Below are 27,774 nucleotides of genomic sequence, written 5' to 3' on the forward strand. Positions count from 1 at the left end.
TGACCCAAATTCTGAACATCTCATATGATGGTATTAGTGTGAAGGAGGCTGTCAAGAAATCCGGGATTTTTCTGTTTACATTTGTGCTGTCTTATTTTCAGCTTCTCAGTCACCTGAAATGCACTAACCTGTATGTTTGAAAGGTGCTAAACCGTACAAATAAAGTTTGATAGATTGATTGATTGTGATGCTACCACCGACTGAAAGCTTTTATCTTCATATAGTACTATGATATAATCACTAAACATAAAGTATAGAAATGGAATTAGATATAAAAACACTAGAGATATTTTTGCATTTATAGATGCTGCACAGTAAAATAATGTGTTAGCTTAAAAGCTAAAAGCTATTTCTGAATTTAATTTCACTTTGTTTTAGATTTCAAGAATATATCACCTGTTTTTATTCTCTTATACAATAAAGTGTAAATGCCTGTTGTGTCCATAAATGTGTTTTACATAATATTTTATCTGAAGAGCAGGATACAATCACATTGTTGTTTAAATGTGATATATGGTTAGTAAACAAGGTGAACTATTAGGCCCTGTTTACACGATGACGCTCGTGGGTGAAAACGAAAAAATATTTTATCGGATGTGCTTTTCGTTTATACGGCGATGGCGTTTTTGGGGCTTAAAAACGCAAAAAAGTGAAACCACCCTCCAGAGTGGGAATCTTAAAAATGCTCCATTGTTACGTTAAAGGGTAAAAACACAAAAGTCTGAAGACAGCGGTGTGGAGAGAGACAAGAAAAAGGCGTCCAGGTAGTCTGTTGTTACGGAGTAGGCTACAGAAATTATAGGCTCCTGTTATCTAAAACATTTTCAACGTAATGGCTCAATATTTAAATGACTTCGACAATGTGGATAAGGTTGTTATAGTTCGATGACCATATGTAGGCTATTCATTTGAGCCATAGTAGGCTACAACTTTGCAGATGAAGAGAAAGAGAGAGAGCAAGTGGCAGCGGCCAGCAGACAGAGGAGGGTCTTCTTCAGCCTCCTCTGCTGAAGGGCTGCAAGGCTCAGGATATTGGTAGTGCTCCCGTGGGTGCTGTGCTGTGGCTTATCATGGTCGACTATGCCGGTCATCGTCAGACAAACATGCAACTCCACCTCCTCGTCTTTCCAGACAAGCTTTTGTTGTTCGCTTCGACATGTTTTGGTTTCGCCATACTAATGAGAGAAGTAGAAGGAAGGTTCTACGTAGTCGCGCGGCCTTGGTGGTGTTGTGTGGCAGTGCCACCTAGCCGCCTGGCGTGCATACTACATTGAATTTCATACACTTTTGCGTCACCATATGCGCGCAGATTTCCCCCCCAAAACTCTTGTCTAAACGCGGAATAAAAAGTGAGAACACAACGCCACTTTTGTATTTTCTCTTCAGATGGTTTCCGTCTAAACATAGCCTTAAGCAGTGGTTAAGCGAATGGAACGACACTTATGATGGCGTCGAGGATTCCCCTGGGAGCAAGTGCCGACGGGAAGTGAAGGAGGGCATGTTGACCCACTAAGAACCAAGAGGTTTTTGCTCCATCGGGCCACTGAACAACTCTCAGGACCATCGCCCTATGTAGATATGAAGCTAACAAAAACACAACAATTCTTAGTTTCAGGTGATTATAGACTAATGAAAACATAATTATCAACATTTTATTCCATTTTTGCCAACAGAGCCCTCTAAATCCTACAAACTGCTCCCTTAAAGGTCCAAGACATGCTGCTTTTTGGATGCTTTTATATAGGCCTCAGTGGTCCCCTAATACTGTATCTGAAGTCTCTTTCCCGAAATTCAGCCTTGGTGCAGAATTACAGCCACTATGAGCCAGTCCCACAATGAGCTTACCTTAGACTGTGCCATTTCTGTGTCTGTAGCTTTAAATGCTATTGAGGAGGAGAGAGGTGGGGCAAGGTGGAGGGTGGGGGTGTGGCCTTGACCAACTGCCATGCTTGGCTTGTTTGCAAGTCATGATGTCTCTCTCTTTCTCATGGGTGGGCCAAATTCTCTGGGCGGGCAAAGCAGAGAAAGAGGAGGTAACCTTATGATGTCATGTATGGAAGATTCCAGATTGGCCCATCTGAGCTTTCATTTTCTCAAAGGCAGAGCAGGATACCCAGGGCTCAGTTTACACCTATCGCCATTTCTAGCCACTGGGGGACCATAGGCAGGCTGGGGGAACTCATTTTAATGTTAAAAAACCTCATAAAGTGACATTTTCATTGCATGGGATCTTTAAGGAGAGAAGTCCTGCAATCTTTATTTACCCACAGAACAATAAAACAGATTAGGTTAGGGTCTGATACAGTTGCTCTCTCTTACCCCATTCTGTGTGTTGCAGTGTCGCGTGCCAATGATGCATCCGGCTTCCTCGATCATCTTGAGGATTATGCCACCATGGACATTACCCACAATGTTGGCATCGTCTGGCCGCATGAGCCTACAGTAAGAAGAATAGTTAGCGTTGACTGTGGATCTGATGGTAGGATTACAGCATGTGGTTTTAGCATCTTGTCATAAGAGTTCTTGGCATCCTGTTTGTAAAAACTATCAATTAATAAATGTGAAAACTGACCAGCCGTGCAAACTAATAATTTCACTTTTTTATTTTAAAAAGAGGGAAGCTGCGATAACATCTGATACTTTAAAGTGCTGATATTGTGCTTTTTGGCTTTTCACCTTTCCTTTATTGTGTTATATATATTTTTGTGCACCTTATAGGTTTACAAAGTGAAAAAGCCCAAAGTCCACCCCAAAGGGATTTACCATCTCCAACAGAAAACACTGTTCACAAACTGCTCCAAACAGCTCTATTGTAGTCCAGCTTTACTTCCGTGACAAACGTGCATCACTTTGTAACACACGTTATAATGCTCGCCTAGCTGCTAGCATGGCACGCCCTCATACTCTGCAACTGACTAGCTAGCAGTACTTACTGCGCATGTATGACTCCCAACAAAGATGGAACAGAAGTGTGATGCCTCACTCTGTAGCTAAAAAAAGAGAGCTCAACACACAGGGTGAAAAGAGGAGCTGCAGCAATGTGCAGTACAACAAATATATGATTTTCTGAAACCACATAAACCTATTCTGGTACAACCTCTAAATACAATTATGAACCTGAAAATGAGCATAACATGAGCACTTTAATGCTAATTTTAAAAATACAGGACTAAAAGCCAACAATTTAAGATCTTGGGATGTGGGAGGCAGAAGATGTGTTAATCCGCATCTACCACACAAAATGTGCCTAGGCGGTGTGTTTTCAGTTTAAGTCACTGATCAGAGTTTAACTGTATTTCAATCACCTGACATATTTAGTACCGGTATTTATTCAGTTAAATCAGGCTGGTATTTACTTGAAGCTGGCTTAATGTATGACAGATTATTTGTTGATACTTTATCTGAAAAAGAAGGAAATAATCTGACATGTTTGTTGACAGAAGGCTAGGAGAACAATCTAGGAACATATCTGCTGTGATGTGCTTCTAGATAGAATTAAAAGGACTGGATTGAGCAAAACATGTTGGGAGTATTTTCTACATTTTTTGACTCCAGCCTCTTCTCTCCATGTCTATCTGATGACTACATACAGTATAATTGACAGTGCAGCATTCCGTTATGTAGATCAGCTGTTTCCAATTATTTTGTGTGGGTTGAAATAGTCTTACCAGTTACGATCTAATCTGCTTACATACCCCGAGGTCACAAACACACCAGGTTGCACTGAGATCTGACTAATCATGGGAATCATACAGTAAAGCTTTACAGGAGTGTGTGCGTAATATACAGCAAGAAGATCCCCATCTTGAAGGTGATTGTTTACTTCTAATAGAATTGATTGTGCAATAGTCTTGTTTAATATTTTGTTTATAGTTACAACAACTTTAACTACTGATGCCATTTTGAAAATTATTTTTGTTCCTTGTTTTTATGAATGACAGACTTCCTCTACGTCAGAGGTCACAGTTAGTTACATGTAGATGGGTGGGGAATTTTACAATTGCAACATTTACATTTTACTGGCGTCAAGAACCGAGCAGCAGCACTACTTGACATTGTTGTATTACAGATAGTAACCAGGAAATAAATTAATATCTACTACTTCAGCACTGTGATAGATTCTTCTGTTGAGAAACGTAGAGATATCAGGGAGGTGCTGATTTACCTTTCTGTTTATCATATGATATGAGGCTGTAGTATATATTGAAATGGCATTCTCATATTAAAATCTATGTACATATATTAAGCAAAACATGTTATAAACAGTTTATAATATTGCAATCCTATCAACAGCAGCACAAGCTGCAACCTTAAAACTGACCAGAGTTCAGTCAACACACTCTCATAGTCTGAACAATTAACAAGCTTAACTAAGGTAGTATTTAGTATTAGTAGTTTCTTAATATTCCTGTGATGGCTTCAAAAACAGCAAATTTGTGTGTTTGTCAGAGATGAACTACCTGCTGAGTTGATATTCAGAGCCCAGCTGAGCCCCTGCCTCCCCACCTTCCCTGACATCTCTGCTGATCAGCTGACTGTGACTGGCCTGCCGTTTCTCCACTTCATCGGCTGCCTTGCTGCTCCAAGGCCAAAAGCTACACATCTTTGCCCTCTGACTGACTCTCTGGCCCACTTCCCTCTTGTATGATCTCTAAATTCACATCTTCTGAGATTTTGAGCCCTGACATTGTTGTTGTGAGTGATGTCATGCTGGATACCGTTGACTCCCTCTTAGTCGTCACAACTGGTCAAACTGGATCTCAACACAACCAATGACGCACACATTGGCAACAGTTGCACAATAGGAATATGTCATTATCCCACCTAGGTTAGTGTAGCACAGCTGCCTGACAGGCAGAGTAGGAAAAGGTTCAGTGACATATCTTGCAAGAGTCCCAGGGACAGTTTAAAAAAAGTGTTGTTTTTTTTGTTGGAATGTACTTTTTTTTCAGTAAGCGTGTGCCTAATTGCTTCATTCATGAAAACATGTCTACATGAGATTTTCTTCAACAATAGCTAAGACATACAGAATTAGAACAGTAACATTGAAGACCATGATCACAGCCAAAACTGTTAGCACCACAAGACCTGTCTTTCAAATCTAGGTACAGGTTTTAGAAATATTCAGAAAAACAAACAAGCTAACAGGGGCAAAGGCTATGCCACACCTAAAGCCACTGATAATGCTTTTAAAGAAGGGGAACGGAAAAAATAAAACTGTTCCAATGGTGTTTCCAGAATTGATTAAGAGGTGAAAGTCTATGCCAGGATTGAAAGTGTAAAAAAATTAAAGTCCCTCTGCCCTTTAATCCTGTTCACATATACATTCCCTTCCAAAATAATGGATCACTTCGATTACATACAGTGTGTAATAGTGCAGCAATAGCCCTTTACAAAATCCACGTTAATCTCACAGGAGCTCTATGTCATCAATTCCTCATACTATATGTGATGTTTTGTAATGCACCGACAACCTGAAGTAATTCATCACTGAGGTATGAGGACTTGTCTCTGTGGTTAAAAGAACCCAGTAACGTATATTTATATGACTATCACATATCTAGAATATACAGATTTTATATACAGGTCATGGTGTGCAGACTTTTCAGTTGCCAATACGTATCAGTTTTTAAAGTTGTAACACCCACACACCACACCTAAATTATGTCTGCGTTTTATTTATTTATTTATGGCTTAGAAATATCTGAAAAGGCGTAACTGCCATTAACAACTACATAGATATAATCACTATCTTCTCACTGCTTGCTGAAGCAAACACAAAACACCTAACGCTTACCTGTGCTGAGTAGAATAGAGGCAAAAACTGTGAATTAGCTTCAGAAAAGCATATCTTGGCATCATTTCTGTCCTGAGGCCCACACCAAAGCACAAAGAAGTGACTGGGGTGAAGGGGATTTTATATCACAAGGTTTAGCCAGACAATCTTACATTACCAGGTAAGACAGGTATTCATCAAACACTCACAACTATACAAATTTAAAGCAAACACCAAAAACCTGTGCATGTTTGCACAGACAGATACACACCAGTTGATTTTTATCCATTACTTAAACCAAAGGTTGAATTTTCAAAAGACGTTAGTATTAACAAGAGCAGCCTGAGGAAAATTTTTATTATAGACATTTAGCTGAGCAAGCAATAGTAAGAAAGCAATAGTGGCCTAGTGTCCTGTAATCCAAGGTGAGCAGAAAAGAGTTAAGCAATCTGAGTTTTTTTGAGAGTAACTATAGTGAACAACGAATAAAGCAGGTTACAGTCAAGAACCTTTTAGTCGAGTAAAGGTTAATTCAAAGACAAGGCTAGGTCCAATTGTTTCCAAATCTACTGTAAAACTAATGAGGATGGGATTTATCAGGGCTCAGAGATAATAAATCCTGTCTATTTACAGTGCAGTGGGCTGTACTGTTTATCACAAGCGATGAAAATAGAAAACAGAAATTTTGTATGATCCTGAAAACATTGGACAAAAACGCATCTCTGAAATTTTTCTGGATTGGAAAAAAGGTCAGAGATGGTGGACTTGAGAGACAACATTCAAGTTTGCAGCCCAGGAAGAGGTGATATAATTACATAAGAAGAGGTCAAATTACATTTGAATCTGATGCTAGATTCCTCTTAAAAAGAGAATCCAGGAAGGGACTTGTTTTTTTCGTGGAGAGGTAGAGGCATTGCATCACTGGGACTTCTAGTGAAGAAGAGTCTAAACAGAGCCAATATACATGGGAAGTCTTTGTAACCCAGGCAGGCTTAAGTGGTAGGAAGCTAGAATTTGACGTCAGTAGCTAAAGGCAGCCAAAAGAAAAAGTGTGGTAGGGGAAAGTTTTAGAGAGACTAAAAATAAAGCAGGCTGAAGTATTTTTGTAAATACTGTAGGTGCATTAGGACGGTTTTGGGAGGCAGTCCAGAAAGTGGATCACCAGCAATATGCTCGGCAAAGTCCTCAGTAAGGAAGGTTTTAATGTTGACTCAGGAATGCAGAGTGCAGAAAAAGGGCAAATGCACACTAGATACAATAACAAAGTAACATATTCTCATAAAATAATCCTAGGACACCTTGACCATCAAACAGCTGTAGTTAATGTCCAGTGAAACATTTCCTGTTTTTGCTCTAGAGATGACTTCCCCATCTGCTGGCATCACGCTGCATCATCATACAAATATGAAACTAAACACTAAACAAACTGTTGTGGCAATGTTGCACATTAGTCATTTCAAGGCATGAACAGATAAAGTCAACTAGGCCAGAATCAACTGATCAGCCTCATATTCCAACTGTTTACAACACAATAAAGCAGCTTCTCTCATTGTGAATTAAATTATTTTAATTATTTTAAACTTGACATCTCATTTAGATTCATGGACATTGAAAGGGTGACTCTGCCAGAAAGAGAAGGAAATTTGGATGAACTACTGAATAGAAGGAAAGTGTTTTGGATTTTCAATTTACAAACTTTATCTCCCAAAGGTTTAAATGATGAGATTCCATGGCATGTGATGTTGTAAGGAGCTGAGGAAAAATATATGGGACACAAGGTATTCATGGTCTATACTAATCTGAATGATTTATGAAAGCTAAAAATATATGGGACACAAGGTATTCATGGTCTATACTAATCTGAATGATTTATGAAACTAAAAATATAAGGGACACAAGGTATTCAAGGTCTATACTAATCTGAATGATTTATGAAAGCTAAAAGGCTGATGTGCTCATTCAGTTAGTATTTAACTTTATATATATTTTTTTTTTATTTAATTTTTTTTACAATATTTTTTGTTAATAGTATTGAGTGTAAATGATTTAGCCACTATGAATTACAGTAATTGACAGGAATTTGAGAAATAGCCACTGAAATGGATATTTTTCTGTATATGTATTACGTGGTGCTATAGCAAGAGCAGAGTGCAGGATTGTTTCCTTTGTTTGAAGTTGATGATATTTTCCAACGCATGTGCACAGAAGAATTTTTGGATGTGCGAGTTGTTTCTTCAAAAAGGTTTACTACCATTGAGCGCAAAATATGATGACAGTCTCAAGAGTAGAATCTACTTTTAAGTTCTCTGCTGAAGTCAGCCTTTACTATAATCAAACCGCTACATGAATGAAGTGAGTCAGTGAGTTGTTGTGCGAGTTGTGTCATATCATGCGTGTCTTCAATCTCAGGTTGAAAATGTCCTCTTTCTTTTTGAACATGCACCAAAGCAGCGAGTGTGTCAAAATGTGCTGCTAGTAGCTACATGAACCAAGCTTTCAATGAATGCAACTGACAAGATGAAACTGGGCATATACTGTATATTAATGACTTCTCAAGGAAAAAAAAAAAATGTTGTTGCTGTTTTGGAAGAATTTAAAGCTATGGGGCAAACTGTGTGTATATTTAGCTCTGACATGTTGTACATCATAACAACACTACAACCTTTATTGTAGAGTGGTTTTCACCTGAATTGACAGGGATTATTTCTGAAGCAGCTGAGTACATACAGAGCTGTTGTACTGTGACGTATGACTGTGACAGAGCTATATGGCTCTACCTAGGGGCAGGCACAAGTACAACATACTCTGCATGCTGCTGGGAATTAAACCGATTCATCGCAAAAGGTATTTCAATAGTTAGTCATTACCACTGTATCACACACAGCTGCTTTTAGTGATCTTCATCTGCTTATTATCTTATTAAATAATCAAGGATCAACTACACGCGATTTAACCACACACTCCAGACACAAACTATTTAGCCTACAATAGCAAAATGATTCAAGCCTACACCGACACGGTATGACATTCAACTTTTATTGGAGCTTCGGTAAAACGATGGCGACCTTATGTGTCCTTGGTAGTTTTAGAGCGTGTTCTGCCGGTGCTAACCGCGCTGAGGTCATCACATAGGCCTACGAAATAAGTGGTCTTCGCTTCTGCCGGGAACACAGGCTAAATAACCTGAAAACACGACGTTTGATTTATTATAGTCGGGCCAAGATTGAACATTGTCGACCACCCGGCAGAGCATAGCAGGTCACTGTGTTTACCAGGACACGAAGCGGATTATCATCCTGTAAGAAACGACGCCGGTAGCCGCGCTGTTCTCGTCCCTTGTCGATCAGCAGCACGTTATTAGCATGTGAAGGTTGCTCGCACATGTGTTAATGTGTCGTATCAAACGTCATACCTGCATATTTGGAGGGGGGATGCTGCCTCGAGCGCCTGCGGTACCGACATGCTGCTGCTGCTGCTGCTGACGATGATGATGATGATGATGAGGATGAGGAGGTCCCGGGTGTGTTGGTCTCGTGTTTTAGCGCGATTCCTGTGTGATGTTAAAGGAAATCAGACTCCCCTGGTGTCCGTCAGCTGCTCTGTCTGGTCTCTTTGAGAAATGGCTCATCTGGAAAGTACTATGCAAAGAGGATGTGTTGTAAAATGTAGGTCATTTGTTGATTTAGAGATGACGTAAACCAAACGACAGACGTTTTGCTTACAATGAAGCCGGTGTCTTTCAAAGAGCTAAATGGGAAAAGACAAGATTGTGCAACGGAAATCGAAACCATAACCATGTCAATACCCACAGCCGCCGGTGGAGGGCGGCAGAGACCGCATTGACCCGAGCATCAATAACGCAGAGGGAGTATTCAAGTTGCATGTTGTGGGAGCGTTTGACCACAACACACATCCCGACCCTGAGTCACGCTGTCGTTGACTAACGGTTTTTATTTTGTTAACATCCGCTTGACAGATGTGTCGCCCAGGCTTTTGCTCATTAAACAGAGAGGTGTTTCCATATAAGGAAACATTACATAATGTTTGGTCCAGTTGAATGTCTGGAGACGCTTTAGTTTTTATGATCCTATTGTGCGAAGGAGGCAGCCTCGAAAACATTTAGTTTCTGCTGCCTTTCAATGTTTTTGTCCCTGTAATTGTAATGCAAGGCATAATTTATGTGCCAACCATAGGCCTGTTAAATTACGTTTTTTTTTCCTTTTCCAAATGGCAATTGTATAACCTTTCCTGGCTGTGCGTTAAAGATGCGTAATCACGCATGGGTAAAGACTAATAGTGTGGCAAATTCTGACAAAGGACCAACAAAAACACAACACTTTACCACGACATCGTAGTTTTATTTGTGGTTATATAACATATATACTACATTTGCTGTAAATAGCAAAATAAAACACATCCCAACAGAGATACTTACAACGACACATTATATGTCTACAGAGTTCATCTGCACAGACTCAGGACTCTGAAGTCTATGGTGCAAATTCATACAGACTGACCCTTTGGGTCTTACAGGGCTGTTTCAATGGCCCTTAATCACTTAGTCCGCAAAGAGGACTAAATATTTAACGTATACATACATGCAGATTTAAAAAAAATACGACTGTCTAAACTTGTCAACTCATACAGGACAACAGACTCGTGCGCAAAACGTAAGTATATAATACTCAACCAATTCGATTTAACGATGAATTCTGGCTTTTCATCAACGGAAGCGAGGCGGTGAATCACTTTGCATATGTACAAGTGATGCTATCTCAACATGCTGCCTACATATAAAACACTTTACAGTCTTTTCACAGGTTTTTGGAGGAGCAGGCCGCTTTTGAAATCTACCAAGGTCTCCACATGGCAGCGCCGACAGCCTGCGGGCCGGACTGCGCTCGGCTGGTGGCCACTGTGCCGCTGCTGCGGGACTGGCTCTCCAGTCTGGAGCTGGAGCTGAAGCTGGATTTGAGGCTCAGGAGTCTCTGTTGGATCTGAGGGAGAGTCCTGGAGCTCTGAGCGCAGCAGTTCAGGCAGGTTGGGGTGATGGTGGCGGTGGCGGACGTGGACTGCTGGACGAATTCGTTCACCCGCTGAAACGCGTCTTGGTCCAGGCTCGTTTTGGGAAGCAGAGTGGAGACGCGCTGGAGGCAGGCTTTGTAGCCTTCCTTGTAACTGTCTGCGGAATCTGAAAAGACAATGGCATGTTAGTTTCGCAGTTCAAAAATGACGAGATTGCATTTCATATATATATATTTATAAATAAAAGTGTTAAAAAAGAAGAACCATAACTTACTTTTCGTGCAAACAGGGGGGATGTCGCTGAGGAACCTCACAGTCATTTCCAGGATGTCGGCTTTCTCAAGCTTGGAGTAGCGAGTCTTCTGGAGAAAAAAAACAAAAAACAAATGTTAAACATATGAGCCTCAACGTTGCCTTGACTTAAATATATATGAAAAGTGTTTTCTGCATGTATTTAAATGGATATAATAACTTACATCTCTGCCTGTGAGGGGAAGGATGAGGTTTTTCAAATGGTCCAGGCTGTCGTTGATACGAGCGCGCCTTCTTTTTTCCATCAAAGGTTTCATTGTCTGGAAAGAACACATGCTATTTAGCATTCATTCATTACATTAAGTGCAAGTCATCAGAGAAAATGTTTGAGATAATGAAGCAAAATTCAGTGACTTTGCTTACCTTTCGGAGCTCAAGAGCCTCTTTTCTTTTGGCCACAGTTACCCTTGGAGAAAAAGACTGGAGAGCTTCACAAGTCATGTTTGGAGACATTTTCAGCTTCGTCTTTGTGCCAGAGAAGTGTCCAAAACAGAAGTCGGTGAAGATGTGCCTCTAACGGCCAGGGGCTGCGGTATATATGCAGGTCCGTGGCGTCGGTTAACGTGCGTCACGGGTACGCCCCCAAGCCAACACGAAACGATTTGGACTATCCACGTATTCAATGGAAACAACACAAAACTATCACATTTAGTAAGATAACCATCTGTTTTCTACTCTAATCCATGCGTAACAACTGCAGTGCGTGTCTGCGTTGTGATCCATAGACCAAATAAAACAAAATCTGCGTCAACAAAGCAGAAGAAATGTGTGCGTAAAGATGCTTGATGTTTGGACGCACCGAATGATCAATTATCAAATATCACTTCAACAAACACTACAATTTATATCATATTATATAGTACACAATAAGGTTAATTATTTCACATATAGTAGATGGAATAGGTTATTCGTAAAATACACAATATATCGGCCATATACTTACTGGTGCGTAATTACGCACTGCTCATATGTGGCTGGGAACAAATATATAGGCTATATGGCATTCATTTATTTTGAAATCTAACAATAGAACATAACATATTTCATTGAAAATATATATATATATCTTCACCACATCAACAATTTCTAAGTTTACATTATTGAGATTTGTTTGCCTGCTGAATTTAATTTTGCAATTCCAAGCTGAGGTTTTACTGTATTTTATTGTGTGTAATATGCCAAAGTTTGATTCCATAGCCTTTACATTAAATATCTTTTTTAAATAAATATGCAGACTTAGAACAACAGGGTGCAATACATACATTACTGGCATAGGGGTCAGGCTTGCGTGTATGAAAACGTGTCCACAGAGATACAGACTCTTACTCCAATCTCATACCCAAGCCACGCTACTTTCAAATAACATCTGCTCGAAGATTTTGACAACAATAGTTTTGCATATAACGTTTAATGCTGTTTCTGCCCGGGGGAGGGGGTCTCTACCTGTAGGGTGTGTATCCCGATGCTACCAACCCATCACGCAAGGCGGTGGGGGCTGAAAAACAGGGTGCGCAGCGAGGGACTATGTACTATAATCACAATAGCCATCGCGAAATATAAAATAAGCCGCCCATGGTTTTTAACTTATTAGGTGTTGTAAATATTTAGACTATTTCCTTGTGGACTGGTATTTATTACCAACGACCATTGTGTCATGCGAAATATGAATCAAACTTTGAATTACAGCTTTGAGATTTTTTTAGATTTTAAATAAAAACCGGAGAGACATGAAAACCGAAAATACTGCACTCAGGGGAACCACGCGCGCAGCACGCGCCACGGTGACCAGATGGCTGTCTGTTACCGACCCTTCAACCCCCCACCCGAACCCCCAACTTCCATCAATCGACCCCACCCCCCATACACTCCTCCTGCACCACACCAGCATCTTGAACAGCCAATCTCCCTGTCCCACCATGAATCTGTCCATATCTCATCCATGCGCATCCCCCCACACACACACACACACATACATACATATATACACACACACACACACACACACACACACACACACACACACACACACACACACAGCATTGCATATACTCAAGAACTTTTTCTATGAATTTTACACGCATGACACATGATCTCCACGCAGTTTTGGCGTGGGTGCCCCATCTGCATGCTTCTTATGGGTCCATGTTGTTGTCCAACTGAAACAAACCATTCTCGCCCCCCTCTTTGGAAACTCTGTTGCAATTGTCTCCATCAGCTTGACTCCTGGATATTTTAGCGTCCAAGCTATCGTGAAATGCTTGTTTATCAATATTATATGGTGATGAGAAAACACAAAGCTCAATCTGTTGGTGGCGGTAAAGATGCTGGTCTGGAAGAGCAGATTGCATGACTCCTTGGACAAGGAGGTTCTTCTTCAAAGAGTAGTAAATATAATAGTTCACACTGGAAAGCGCACATTGGAAACATGAAGCTTTTATTCAAAAAAGGTGATAGCTTCCTAAAAACAGAAGCAGAATTACAAATACAACATTTTAAAATATATTGAAGCAATCATGCAAAGGCAGACGGCTATGCAAAGCGATTTAGATTTCACAGACAATCATTATAAAAATGTATATATATATATATATATATATATATATATATATATATATATATATATATATATATATATATATATAAATTTTATATATATATATAATATTAGGTATTTGTCTTATTAACTTAAAATTGTTTTCCACCTGCAATTCTCATTCAGTTTCCCTTTTTATGGCGCAATAGCATATGGATGTTTACTACACCTTAATGGAGTTGGGGCGATTTAGCTTATATATTTTCGGAGTGTTTCTAAAACTTATAATAAGGCCTAAAATAAATAGTCTACACAGTCGAAAAGAGAAGGCCACCATCGTGTAGACATGGTTGTGCTGCTTCAACAAAGCCAAGCCCTGAAACTGAGAGGCACACTTGCTGCACGCGCCCGTCACCGCCCCGCTGGGATGGAAGGATGATGGGGATGACGGGGGTTGGGGGGAGGTACACTTCTCCTCCGTTTTGCTCTTACAGTTAGAGTCCTCCTTTGTCTTTTCAAGCAAATTCGGCGTCGGTAACCCATCTGTGCAGGCCGGATAACAGGAAGCCTTTGTCTGAAAATGTTCTGACAACTTCATGGGAATTAAGAGTCACATGCGGGCTGTGGGATGGGGGTGAAACAGCGAGACGACGGGACTCCACCTGACTTTTTCTTCAGCGTGATGTGAGCAGAGTGAAAACGGGCGGCTTCGGTGCTTTTCCTGTCTCTCAAACAATGCCGAACCCCATATCGAGCTACAAACGAACTCCACATGTGACCATCAAAATGTCTCAAATACCCAAAGGAAAGAGAATGAGTTGAAACAAAATGTATACAGACGACAGCGTTTATTCTTTATTCTTGTCGATATGTAATGAAAGCAATCTCACTTCAGTCAGCCCAAGTAAAATAGGTCAAATTAGGAAAATATTCCAAATATAGCGAGATGAAACGTTAATGTGACCACGTGTTTTATGTGATTAATATTTACAATGGTCTTCCCTTTATTTGACAGAGAAGTCAAAGTTATCACTTTTGTCTTTGTGCACATGCATCTGAAGATGTTGTTCCTCCCTGATATTGTATTTGTTCTGTTCTAAAACATATATAGAGAAGCTAAATTATTTTAGTGTTTATTTTTAATTACTTCATTACTTTTGTTCTATCAAAATGAAAATGAAATGAAAATTTACCACAAAACTGGAACTACATTACTCTGCTTCCGTCATCCATTGAACAAAGCCTCCAATCCTTTGTGTCAGAAGGGGTTCTTGTTAACAGCAACAAACTGTGGTTTTACTTGTGTCAGTCTGTAAGAGTGCAGAGCATCACACTAGATGTCACTTATCCAATCTTTTAACAAATACGGTTTTATAAAATTTATACATTGATTGAACATTGCAACGTGGACATTTTTTAATCTATGTAAAAGAGAATTCATTTTCTCCAATATGCTGTAACTTAAGTTGGTTTTTGCTTCTTTCTACCAGCTGGAAATAGTAGCATCCCACCTAAAACCTGTTACCACTGATCAGAATCAAACAATATAATGTGATAACAAAACAGGCAAATAGTCACCCAAGTGCAACCCAGCCACTTTAGCATTGCACTTAGGGATGGACATTATGGCCAAAATCTATCACGAGCATGTTTTCTTCAATACATTTATTAAATAGTCTTTATAAGATAACCACATGGTAAGCCCAGTTTTGTACACTGCTGTGTGAAATAAATACTTGTCAAATAAAAAGTAGGCTACGGAGTATTTTTTCATTTTTAAGAACTTTTATGCAAAATGAGCATTAGGTACAAGGTTCGGAAAGTAAAGCGTCGTCAAAATGATGTAATGTTGCCGTATCGCAGTTCGACCGCATAACGATAGAAAAATATATCCGATTTATTAATCGTTTGGACAATAAATATCGTCAAATCGTGCAGCCCTAATTTCACTTCTATAAAAAGTTGGGAGTCTAAAAAGAGAAACATAAAATGATAAAAAGAAGATTGGTCAAAATCCAAGCAGGAGTGGCCAAGATATGTTTCCATAGTGTGGAACAAGCTACAAAAATCTACATTTTCCATAACACAACTCAATAGCAGCTTTCATTAGACCCTCCTTGCCTCTGCCTGCTTCTTTTAAAGCAGGCTGTTCTCATTAATTATTCGTATATATAACTACAAAAAGTAATGCACTTAATTTGTATGTGTTCCACGTTTTTGTTGTTTTTGTTGCTTCCTGGAAGTACACATTGACTGCTGTTGTATAAGAGCACTGTGGTCTGTGTCATTAAACACAGGGCTTTCAAACGGGGGAGCGGAGTACGTGGCCCAGGGAAAACACAAGACTTTCAACCAGGAAATGCATGTTGTGTTCCTGGAAGTACTCCTTAAGGGGACCGACGTTTTAATCCAAACCACAATCTTTTTTCTAATCTTAACTAGTCGTTTTGGAACCTAAACTTAACTGTCGCCACCACATGACGGTCACCTGTTGTCGGCTAAACTTACCGGCAACGGCCGCTAAAACGACCAGGACCTCGCAGTGCCCTGTACCTGACTCACAGTAAAAACATTTCAGCTAAATTTAAAGGTGCAATATGTAATATATTGGTAACACTTTATAATAAGGTACACAAACATATAGGTAGTTACTGAGGAACGAATGAGGAATGTATGAGGAACGAATGGTTAGTAAATGAGTAGTTACTGATTGACTGTGATTCAAGCACTAATGGTTAGTTACTGGTAAATGGACAGGTAGTTACTGTTAGTGAATGAGGAATGAATAGTTAGTTAATGAGTAGTTACTGATTGACTGTGATTCAAGCACTAATGATTAGTTACTGGTAAACAGATAAATAGTTAATGAGTAGTTATTCATTCAGTAATGGTAATGCTTAACTAATCATTTGTTAATGATTAACCACTCAGTATGATGCATAACTTTATCTCCAGGTACACACAATCATTCAGTAATGGTCGTGAATGATTAAAGGTCCCATGACATGGTGCTCTTTGGATGCTTTTATATAGACCTCAGTGGTCCCCTAATACTGTATCTGAAGTCGCTTCGAAATTCAGCCTTGGTGCAGAATTACAGCCACTAGAGCCAGTCCCACAATGAGCTTTCCTTAGTATGTGCCATTTCTGTGTCTGTAGCTACTGAGGAGGAGAGTGGGTGGGGGGGCAAGGTGGAGAGTGGGGGTGTGGCCTTGACCAACTGCCACTTTGCTCGTTTGAAAGCCATGATGTCTCTCTCTCATGGGTGGGTCAAATTCTCTGGGTGGGCAAAGCAGAGAAAGGGGAGGTAACCTTGCTCCTTATGACCTCATAAGGAGAAGATTCCAGATCGGCCCATCTGAGCTTTCATTTTCTCAAAGGCAGAGCAGGATACTCAGGGCTCGGTTTACACCTATCGCCATTTCTAGCCACTCGGGGACCATAGGCAGGCTGGGGGAACGCATATTAATGTTAAAAAACTCATAGAGTGAAATTTTCATGCCATGGGACCTTTAACTAATTATTCGTTAATGATTAACCACTCACTTTATTTCCAAGTACGTACAATCATTCAGGAAAGGTACTGGTAGAATTGGTACTAAGTGGTTAGACTGCAACTATTTTAAACACTAGCTGTCAGTATTACATACTGCACCTTTAACTGTATAGACCGCTTAACTGTCATGTGACCGGCCGTCACCTGACCGGCCAGGCAATCACTGTAGTTTCATAGGATATCGTATGAACTGTTTAAACCCAAAGGGGTAAGCGAGCGTCCAGAAAGCGTACCTCCTATGAGGAGATTCTGAGGCTAACAAGCCATCACCTTCCGCCATGCATTCCATTGACTCCCATTCATTTTGGCGTCACTTTAATAGCAAATAACTTTACATCTGAAGCTTTTAAAGACTTTATTTGTCCATTGTTTATTTCTAAAGAAACACAAAAATGTATAAAAGGCTCCATTACCTTGTATCTCACATTATGGCCCCGTAGCAGACGTTTCGCAGGCAATTGGGGGGACATGGAGGCATACAGTCAAGGGAGAAGCCCATAGAGAGTCCATGAAAGTATCAGAACAAAATATTTCAGCAACGTTTTGATGGATTGGAAATACTTCGGTACGTGGCAAGTGAATTCATATGAAGAAACATTTATCCATGAACAACTAGGATATTTTAAAGCTACATTGTGTAAGAATTTCTCCCATCTAGCGGTGAAATTGTATATGACAACCAACTGAATATTACTTTCTAGCCCTTCCCATTCCGAGCGCATTTTAACTCCTACAGTGGCTGTATTATTCCAAGAAGTACGACTTCGTCCGTGAGTGTTCCTTCCAGTGTAATAATAGTTTTTTACATTATTTTGGTACCATTTCATTGCTAACATCAGCTATCAGGTTCCCAAACATATGCAAGCTAATGTTAGTAAAGTTTCGTGCTATTCTGTATATTGTACGAGATTAATAGTGTAAGGCAATGTTTACAGCGTAGGAGAGAAGCAACGGAGGTTTGTGTTTTTAATATATTTCTCTGAGCAGTATGAACAATGTCAATGAAACCAAAACTAGCTCTTACTATCTCCATCGTTTACATGCATCTGTTCTAGCTGTAGCTAGTCTGTGTTGTTACAACTGCACATGAAGTGAGTTGTCTGCCAGGGAAATCACGAAACATATGATTACGTTTATGTTACAAGTTAGACAATCCTTTTTCATCATTGACGCGAGGAAAAGTATCCTAGACGTCGTTCCTTTTTAAAATCCTTACTCCTTATGAGCTCTTTCCATCTTGGAAAAGCCACTCCAATATTAACTTTGGTCTTGTTGCTTTGCCTGTCCTGTTGTCGTTTTAATTCTCTTTTTAACTCCGCCATTCGAGCGACTTGGCAGATTCTACACGTACGAGAATACTTTGATTAGTTAATGAGCACATATTTGTGAAAGAACAAAGTTTTTTTTCCTGTTGTTAAATAATGAAGTAGGGGTAACAACGTCTACCTATATTCACGGGGGATGGGGAAATTATACAGGCAATGAAAAAAATCTCAATCTCAATCTCCGTCTCTTCAAGATTCGGAATGATTGAGATTTCTCTTGGCACAGCTACCAGAAGACTTACAAATTTCAGACAGGTTGCTCACATCACTCAGTTTGAGGCTGCGCAGTAACACTCAGCCATCACGGAAAAGTGCTTCTAATAGACTTCACTTGTCTCCGCTGGAGTCTATGGCGTCACTGTGTCCATTTCCTTTACTGTCTATGTTTAAACCCCATACCTCCTGTTTGAAACCCAGGATTTTTCTAAAAAATCTTCAAGTCTGATGCCCAAGCAAAGACAACCCTGATGACATCAGAGTAATTTTTTCTAATTTTGGAAAGCTTCCTCCTGAGCACAGATGACATTATACAGCTGTTTTGTCAAATAAACTGAACTTGATGTGTAAAGTTTAGTTCACTCAGTTTTACTATATGTAAATAAACCATGTCACTAGACAAGAACCTCAATATCAGACAATTTAAAACACTGTCATTTAATTTATATTAAAAAACGTTTTAATATATACTGTATATTTTTTCTAATATTTTATCTAATATCTTTGTATGGTAACTACAGCATGGTTAGGTTAGAAAGAGATTGTGTAGTAATAGCAGGTCTTTGACAGGAATTGAACTCTTGTCTCCTCAATTGCACAAAACATAGACTCCCCAACCCCCACCATAACCTCAGTTGGATTTTCACACCCTCACTTGCTTCATAAAGAGCACACTACTTGTTTCAGTGGCACCGAACATTGTTGTAAATAAAGTGCAGATTTGTTAAATATAAACGTAATTTGTCTGGCTACACTACAGATACATTGTAGGATAGGAGGGGAAAAAGCTCTGTGTTTTTTTGCATTTCTTTAAGGCGCTAAGCTCCGGATGCAACGATGGTGGTTTTGCAAAATAGTCTCGGGAAAGAACTCGTTTTGATGGAACATTTGCACCCCGCAAAATAAAACGCCACATAAAATATGTTAAAATAAATTATAATAAATGAAGTCAACTGTTTAAACAATACAGTGACGATAATGTAACCTATTTAAATTAGCTGGATACATGGTTAAACGTAATTTGCTCTTACCAGTGTATCACTGTGTGTACTTCGTCCATAGCAATCCCCACCAATCGGTCCCACAAACATCCCAGTTAGAGAGTAAATGCCATAATGGTAAATCTATACTATCATTTTCAGAAATAACTAAGCAGGCCTGCCTTATTGCATGATCCATATTTTTTTTAAACTTGGCATTTTCAGTGTGTAGCTTGTTACTTGTATAGAGAAAGAGAGAGAAAACACTTTTCTCTCTTTTCAGTATTGTGTCGATGCCTTTTAAAAACACGCTCTGAGGTTCATTTTGTATGATAGGTTTGGACGGCCCTAACTGGCTTCACACAGACTCACCCTGACACATACTGATCTGCATATTTTTGCAATTTTGTTGTTTCAAATAAGGATGGGAATTTAAGCTTGTTTACTCTCCAGGAAGTTCTTTCTGTTTCTAAGGTGAGTACTGAGCAATGAAAAAGAGCCTTCATGTCTGTTGGAACATTCTTCAATCAGACATTGCTTTTAAAAGCATTATCTTTGAATTAAAGACAAGCCAATCCAGCTGTCAGTGATCATAAACTATTTATGTGTTTGGAATATTATATTGTGATCATTAGTGTCACCTATTTTATAGGAGCAAGGATCATTTACAATTTGAAATTTTCACATATTTTCCAAGTTTTAAAACATTACTCACTTGCCCATATGCAAATTGAAAAAGTTATTGGTCACTATAATCATTCCTCCTGGCCATGCCAGTTGAGAACTCCCCTCTGAGCCTAATTTCAATGTAAGAGATGGGGGACAGGGCCTCATTGTGTGCAAAAATACGTAAGTTCAGCTGAAACTAATATGAGGCTCCAGCAGTTTGAAACAAATCAAGTGTACAACATTCCCTCTTTGGGTTAGTATCCCTCCACTGCAGCTCAGCAGAGAAACACTGTTTGGAACCACAAAGGAGGAGTTTTATATGTAAAAGACTACAGCTTTAGGAGATACCCACTGTTAAGACTGCTGAAGCCCATTAGCCTCGGCTCACCATTCAAGTGTACAGTATTTTTGCTCATAACGAGGACAATAGATTTTGTCCATTACTTCCATAGAGGTTGCACAAAGAATAGATCTCTAATTGAGCAGTCGGTTGCTCCAGTACCACCACTCCAATGTTTGTCCATAAACCTAACAAGAGAAGCTAAAACTCTTCCAATATTAACCAACCTGAAAGAGATGTTGATTAAAGTCGCCAGGATGTTAAAGTTTGACCCTTTATTGAATGTATGCTCTAGTATCTGGTTGAATCCAAAATTACCCAATTTGGTGGAAGGATTGGATTTTTAGACCCAACACAACAGCTCATAAAACAGCTGGGTTCCTAGAAGAGATATTAAAGTACTATAGTCAAGGATTCAAGGCTTCTGTGTATTACTCCATGTTGATTCAGACAGCAGGGGACGGGACCATACTAGCTCTTAAGAGCATATGGGAGAGGGACCTAAGTCTGACACTGGAGGAGGATGAGTGGATAAAGATATGTACAAACATAAAAACCATGTCAAGGGATGCAAGAGTACATTTAATACAATTTAAAATAATGCATTGCTTTTATTGGACCCCGTCTAGACTGTTTAGATTAGATCTGATTGCAACTGCTGGCGATGTTAATCTGAAGAGGGTCATCTTTTACATGCCGTATGGTCCTGTGACAAAGTGCAAGAATTTTGGACATGGATACACAGTCTCCTTATTGAGATCTCAGGGATTCAAATAGAGTTCTGTCCCACACTATTTGTCTTGGGATCCACCACCTTGGGATGATTCAGTATTAACCAAAGGGATTAAGTACATAAACAATTGGATCCAAACCAGCATCATGATAGGCAGACAGATACTTCTTAGAGAGTGGAAGACCCCTCGGTCCAAGAGTGGACTGTTGAATTGGCAAGAGTGGCAGCATTTGAAATGATGTCTTATAAGACATTTGGAAAATTAGAATTCTATGACAAAAAATGGGGCAAATATTTATCATTCTATGAAGGAAGAAAAGAGACTATAAATTGAAATAATTCCTTGAGAGAGGCATCTATGGTATTTTGTTTTGGTCATTTATTTTTACTTGTGTGCATGTGGTATGTTATTTTATAATCGTACCTTGTATTTGTTATTGTTGGTAGGTTAATTTTGTTTCTTCCTAACATGCACAAGACATCTTAAATGGGGACTACATCGATGTGTAACCAAGGTGAATTTGTTTGTGGTGATGTGTTTTGTTTCGTTTTAGGGTGGGGGCGGGGTATTTGTATTTGTATGAATGCTGTATTCAAATATTTTTTTTTAAACTGTTAATCACAAAAAAAGAATAGATCTCCTCACGGTCTGTATGGACGGCAGGAATAATAACAGTGACTTATTACTGACCATTTCCCACGGAATAAGATTTCATATATGTTTCCTACCTCACAGGGAGCCACTGGTTTCATCATTTCATCCCCAGTTGAGTCTGACAGTCAACTTGGAGAGACATAATATGTGCTTGAGATACATCAGGTAATCTATTAAGGAATATTTACTCACTGTTGTTGATCCATTCAATCATTTTTCAACATCCAAGCTGTATGACTCGTCTGCCTAAAGACAGAGCATAAACAGCTATACTGTCAGAAAATCATGTTGTGAAAAGGATCTTCTGAATTCGTTTGTTCCATTTTAAGTATTATGGTAAAAATTCAGGATGTTGGGACCTTTGAATGCACCAACCAGCGGTTTACAAAAAATCCCTGCTATTGTAATATCGTGTTGAATAAATATTAAGGTACCTGTCTCTAATGTATTTCAAGTCTCTATCAGATGATTTACATACCATTTTTATAAAACTAATGGCTGCCTAAAAGCTAAGAAACCTAATTTTATTTTATTCTTCCCGTCCTATCACAAAATGTTCTGTTTCACATTGAACAAAAAATATGAACACGTTGTAAGATGCCTGTTAATGCATTATATACCTGCATAATGCATTATCGTCAGAGAGTTGCTATAAGCCTCCATGCTGCTTTATTGTGTCCTATAACAAAGTCATATGGAGGTATACATTTAAAAATAATGTTAAAATAATAATATAAATTGTATGAACTGGTCATTATCATTCTGCCCATGTTCAATAAAATGTTTAAAAGTATTATGAATATAATATATTCATAGTGGCTGGAGAATGTAGTTGGTTTGCACACTGCACAGCTCATTTTCTGCTACATTGAAACGACTTTGATGTTGAACCACTTTTCTATTAAACAAAATACACTGTCTCTTCACCGATAGAGGCTTTTGAAGTAAAGTCTAGAAAACAAAAAACTGGTTTGAGGAAAAGCAACTGTAATAAGACATATATACAGGCTGTATGACCATATATGCTAGTCTAAAGAATTAACACATGGGGAACAGAAGTAGTCATTTCCAATATCATGTATCTAAAGTGTTAAGTTCAGGATAGCCATCTACAGATATCCGAAAAACAACCTTATTGTAATGGGTTATTATACTGTGAGACGTAAAATAGTCTGCCCACAAGTTTCCCTATGAACTGATGACAAAAGGATGCCGAATACAATTTCATTAGTAAATGTTACATATTGTAAAAATTACTGAGAAACAAGTGGGGTTTTTTTTCTTTGCGGGTGGGGGGACATCAAATATGTCATTGTAATTCACAACTGCAGTCATCTCAGTGTGTGTGTCCCATCACACAACCAGTCTAACTTTTTTCCCACCAATTTGGCGGCAACTAAAGAGGAGCCTCACATCTGCAACAATAGAGCAGCTGCTCATCAGCATCAATGGGCTCAGGCTGACCTGTGGCTTTATGCGTTTGCGCGCCTTTTTCATTCCTTTCATAAGACTGAGATTCCTCTTACTAAGACGTCCGGGTTTAATGATACATTTGAGATCCTTGTAAAGCCACAAAACAATGTCACAAGCCACAAAGATCAAACAACACAATCATATTCGGGAAATGCACATTTATTGAAAAGTTTTTTGTCAATGACAAAACATTACAAGTGTCACAAAACATTTGAAGAGTCATAAAACATTTTTTTTTCTTAGGCTACATAACGTCAGTGAATACTATATCATCCTATTTAACACATAGTGTTTACAGACTATTCTTTTGCACAGACCAAAATACTTTTAAGTCTATATCGTGCAAACCTCCAACAAAATAACCCTTGGGGTTTTACAAAAGTGTTGTCTACAACCAATATCTTTGAAACCCCAAAGAAGATTGCATTTTAAAAAAGCTCATAGACTTCCGTTTCTTTAAGATCTGTGCTCGTTTGCTCTCTGGCATGAAACTGTAAATGAGCCAAATGCTGAATTAAATTATTGTACAGCAACTCCAACAATTCTTAATAGCTAAGATTACGGTCATTGGAATACAAATAGCATAAATAACATCACAAAATAAATAACACTAATGAGATAAATGTCCATCTAATCTACCAAGGTCTCCACATGGCAGCGCCAACAGCCTGCGGGCCGGACTGCGCTCGGCTGGGAGCCACTGCGCCGCCGCTGCTGCGGGACTGGCTCTCCAGTCTGGAGCTGGAGTTGAAGCTGGATTTGAGGCTCAGGAGTCTCTGTTGGATCTGAGGGAGAGTCCTGGAGCTCTGAGCGCAGCAGTTCAGGCAGGTTGGGGTGACGGTGGCGGACGTGGACTGCTGGACGAATTCGTTCACCCGCTGACACGCGTCTTGGTCCAGGCTCGTTTTGGGAAGCAGAGTGGAGACGCGCTGGAGGCAGGCTTTGTAGCCTTCTCTGTAACTCTCTGCGGAGTCTGGAGGGAAAAGAGATTTGATCAGTGGCTTGAATTTCACGTGTAGCCTATAATCTCAGATAAGATAGTTTGTGCAATGCATATCGTAGTTCAGGAGATGATGCGTACCTTTGACTGGAGTGGAAGGAAGGTCTCTGAGGAAACGGACTGTCATTTCCAGAATGTCAGCTTTCTCCAGCTTGGAGTAGCGTGCGTTGTCTTTGCCAACCAGAGGAAGAATCAGGCTTTTCAAATGACTGAGACTGTCGTTGATACGAGCACGTCTTTTCTTCTCCAGCAAGGGTTTAAGAGTCTGGAAGAAATCATGAAAAACGGTTATCAGCTGCACTTTTAAAAGAGTCAAATGAGAAAACATTTCCAGTAACATAAAGAGATTTACAGTTTCTCTCTTTTCCTTACCTTTCTCAGTTCGTTGGCTTGTTTTCTCTGGGCCACGGTGGACCTGGCCGGGAGAAGCTGGTTGGCCTCAGTAGTAATGCTGGGACTCATTTTGTTTTCTGCTTGTTGCGGTGTTTTTTTGAGGGGAGATACTTGCGCTTGGAGCGGCTGAGCTGAAGTGTGCCGCAGAGCTGGAGAGCCTCCTATTTATGTGGATCCGGCGCGTCAGAGGGGAGGGAACACAAGCCATTGAGCTGGGGGTTTGACACAGGGGGGCGATGCCTTTGGGAGATGAGCGGAGCTCTGTCTGGACCATCTGGTCCCGTTGGGACCCTGCGTCTAGCGCTGGTATGCGGAGGTTCGTGATGATGTTGCGCTTTATTACGTGTAAAATATAAAGCTTTAACGTTCATCCAAGATCCAATTGCGCATACAAGCCATATAACGATGATGATTTTCGAACATAAAGGTTATACCACATAGCTGCTTTTTGGAAATGTTCTACAGGAGTTGCCTCTTTATTCGCCTGGCTGTGTTATTAAATTGACAATCTTTATTATCCTGTTTGTTTTTTTATAGAAACGTCCCCACAAAGTAGAGGCCAAATAAGATCATTTTAGTTTAATGACATACCTGAAAGTTGCACTGCCTTAAACGAATAATTAAAAGTTAGATCAAAATAATAATAAAAACACATACATTCAGTCAGTTTATTTATGCTTATGTACTCGATTTGCTAACCCGTCACAATAAACGAAACAACAGAACCAGATGAGTGATTTTGAGGTGACAGGAGTAATCTATTCCTACAATTAATAAACCAGATACCCAAGCCACGCTATGTATGGATTAACATCTGCTTGTGGACCCACAGCAGCTTGTTTCCAATATCAACAACACGGTGTTTACCTGGAGGATTGGGGGAGGAGACTGTGTTTCAACCTGCAACACACGCAGAGAGCGGAGTGCGTGCATCTGCCGAGTAGGGACGTAGTATATATGAATATACAAAGGAGTCATGCAGTACACAAGTCTGTTCTATCACTGCATGGATAACACGGTGAGGAATAGGCATTTGATTCAGTACAAAACTGGACCTGTTTTGAAGTGATAGTCCCTTCAAAACTATTAGACACAATATTAAATATACTATTGTAGATATTTTAAACTGAAAGTAAACGGATTTTATTTCAAAATGTTCGAAGACTTTCAGTCAATCTCTGCTGCTGACCATCAAACCAAGCACAGTGCAGTGAGCTGCCAGTAGGATTCACGCGTTCGGCACGCGCCACAACCGCGCAACAGATGGGAAACCCCCCTTCTTCTCATCTTCCATCTCTAGGCTACACACTACACACCACCCCCTCCTCTGTTTCCCACCGTTGCACCACTCTGTTGCTGCTCCCATCAGCATCCCTGCTCCTGTTCTTGTGCACCCTCACCATCAGTGTGCTCCAACTAGATTTTTTGTCTTTTTTGGAATGGGGGAGGTTTGCGTCCCAGCCCATAGACACAATGGCGGAGTTATATACATTATTACAAATCAGACCAAGTAAAAACAACACTGCACAACAAGATGCTGAAAGGACGTCCTAAAACGATAAGTTCACAGAAAAGACACCAAATAAAACTAAATCTGTTTGATATGGCAAATACCGGCTTTACGCACAACCATTACGCACAGAATTGTTTACTGAAGCATTTCCAACCTCAAGGCTTAAGGCAATAATAAAGAGCGGGAACATGCTTAATACACTGAAATATCAACTACATTTCAGTTGATTTATTTACATCTGGAAACATATGTAGTTCAACAAACTCATATCCTTTTGGTAAAGATAACTGCTCTTCGGGTACAAGCTGTTCTACTGTAGCTTGAGGGCTTTTATCCCTCTGTTTTTTTGTAAAGCATTATAGATGCGCAGTTTTGCACGCGTCCTGCCCCATGGGGCCCCAAATAACTGCCATCAAGTCCAGTCTGGGGACGGGCACTTCGAGATAAATCCCAAAAAGTGCATGAGAGGCTTCGGTTGGGACCCTTTTTGTCCTTGTTTCGGCGTGGGTATCCATCTGTGCAAGCTGAGAGCACAGTGACCCTTTGTTGAAGGAAGTACAGAATATAGTGGACTTTTCCAGCAATTGTATAGGAAAGTGATATGATTAGCTTCTTTGTTTTCTTTGTTTCTTTCGTTAAACTAGGCTACTGAATTTAATACCTGGCTATTTGTCAAATTTAAGTAAAATAAAGGAAAACTAGGAACACTTTTATGACATATTAAGGATTATTAAGAAACATTGCCAACCGTTATAATCTGGAGCAAAAGGTAAAATTGTATTATATGTATTCCCAGAAAACATCTAAAATCTGAATCCTTGAGTTAAAGAAAACAATTCTGATGAGTGAGAATTTGTTAGTATACACGGCATGAGACTGACACGAGCCAGAGCGACCAGACAGATGGAGCCTGCGCAGGTTTATTGATGCGTGAAACCAAAAGCGTCGACGGACTCTGCCTTGCTGAAGGCGATCGTCTCCATCGCGGCTGTGGAGGCTCCCAGACTTCTAGGTTTTCCAGCCTTCAAATCGGGACTGTAGCTCAAAGGATGTCTGGCATCCCAAGCCAAAATCTACGCCAACATTATCCGCATCATACTGAAGCATTTGTACAGACTGCTGGCTGCTGTTTGAGTACAGCATTGAGACACACATGACAAGTTTGATTAAACTTCCTGTTATCCCACTTGACGTAAAATAAATGTGATTTAAAAATGTTCTTTTTTTACCATAAAACACTTAGGCTAATCTATAGTGGGTTTTGTATCCTAAAAT

At 39.7% G+C, this 27,774-nt stretch overlaps 3 protein-coding genes across 4 annotated transcripts in view; all 3 read right to left on the reverse strand.

Moving 5' to 3' along the window:
- acot7 (acyl-CoA thioesterase 7) overlaps positions 1–9,593 on the reverse strand; it is a 63,793-nt gene extending 54,200 nt beyond the window's left edge. The window contains exons 1-3 of one of the 2 annotated variants that reach the window (XM_028582906.1): positions 9,499–9,593; positions 9,189–9,414; positions 2,320–2,437 (exon numbers count right to left, since the gene is read on the reverse strand). In XM_028582906.1, coding sequence (XP_028438707.1) covers positions 2,320–2,437; positions 9,189–9,238 — 168 coding nt within the window. In that variant the 5' untranslated portion in view covers positions 9,239–9,414; positions 9,499–9,593. Of the gene's footprint in view, positions 1–2,319; positions 2,438–9,188 lie in introns of both variants that reach the window. The other variant, XM_028582905.1, reaches the window with a different exon arrangement.
- A 1,033-nt stretch (positions 9,594–10,626) lies between these two features.
- Positions 10,627–11,571, reverse strand: LOC114558546 (transcription factor HES-2). Its single transcript, XM_028582607.1, has 4 exons — positions 11,477–11,571; positions 11,278–11,373; positions 11,076–11,163; positions 10,627–10,967 (listed from the first exon to the last, which is right to left on the reverse strand). The coding sequence occupies exons 1-4, from the start codon at positions 11,564–11,566 to the stop codon at positions 10,627–10,629; spliced, it is 615 nt and encodes a 204-aa protein (XP_028438408.1). The 5' UTR covers positions 11,567–11,571.
- Positions 11,572–24,228: 12,657 nt separating this feature from the next.
- Positions 24,229–25,055, reverse strand: hes2.1 (hes family bHLH transcription factor 2, tandem duplicate 1). The gene is made up of 3 exons (XM_028582608.1): positions 24,966–25,055; positions 24,675–24,858; positions 24,229–24,566 (listed from the first exon to the last, which is right to left on the reverse strand). The coding sequence occupies exons 1-3, from the start codon at positions 25,053–25,055 to the stop codon at positions 24,229–24,231; spliced, it is 612 nt and encodes a 203-aa protein (XP_028438409.1).
- Positions 25,056–27,774: the final 2,719 nt, after the last annotated feature.

This window comes from Perca flavescens, chromosome 7 (assembly GCF_004354835.1).
Source record: "Perca flavescens isolate YP-PL-M2 chromosome 7, PFLA_1.0, whole genome shotgun sequence".
In the NCBI taxonomy this organism is placed as follows: Eukaryota; Metazoa; Chordata; class Actinopteri; order Perciformes; family Percidae; genus Perca; species Perca flavescens.

Bases quoted from the DNA above. Each gene is read 5' to 3' on its own strand.
- LOC114558546 (XM_028582607.1), bottom strand. From the start codon at position 11,566: ATGTCTCCAAACATGACTTGTGAAGCTCTCCAGTCTTTTTCTCCAAGG. The intron at 11,374-11,476 runs GTAAGCAAAGTC...TGTTCTTTCCAG, and splicing joins AGGCTCTTGAGCTCCGAAAG to ACAATGAAACCTTTGATGGA. The intron at 11,164-11,277 runs GTAAGTTATTAT...TTTTTTCTCCAG, and splicing joins TTCCCCTCACAGGCAGAGAT to AAGACTCGCTACTCCAAGCT.
- hes2.1 (XM_028582608.1), bottom strand. From the start codon at position 25,055: ATGAGTCCCAGCATTACTACTGAGGCCAACCAGCTTCTCCCGGCCAGG. The intron at 24,859-24,965 runs GTAAGGAAAAGA...GATTTCTTCCAG, and splicing joins AAGCCAACGAACTGAGAAAG to ACTCTTAAACCCTTGCTGGA. The intron at 24,567-24,674 runs GTACGCATCATC...TTTTCCCTCCAG, and splicing joins TCCTTCCACTCCAGTCAAAG to ACTCCGCAGAGAGTTACAGA.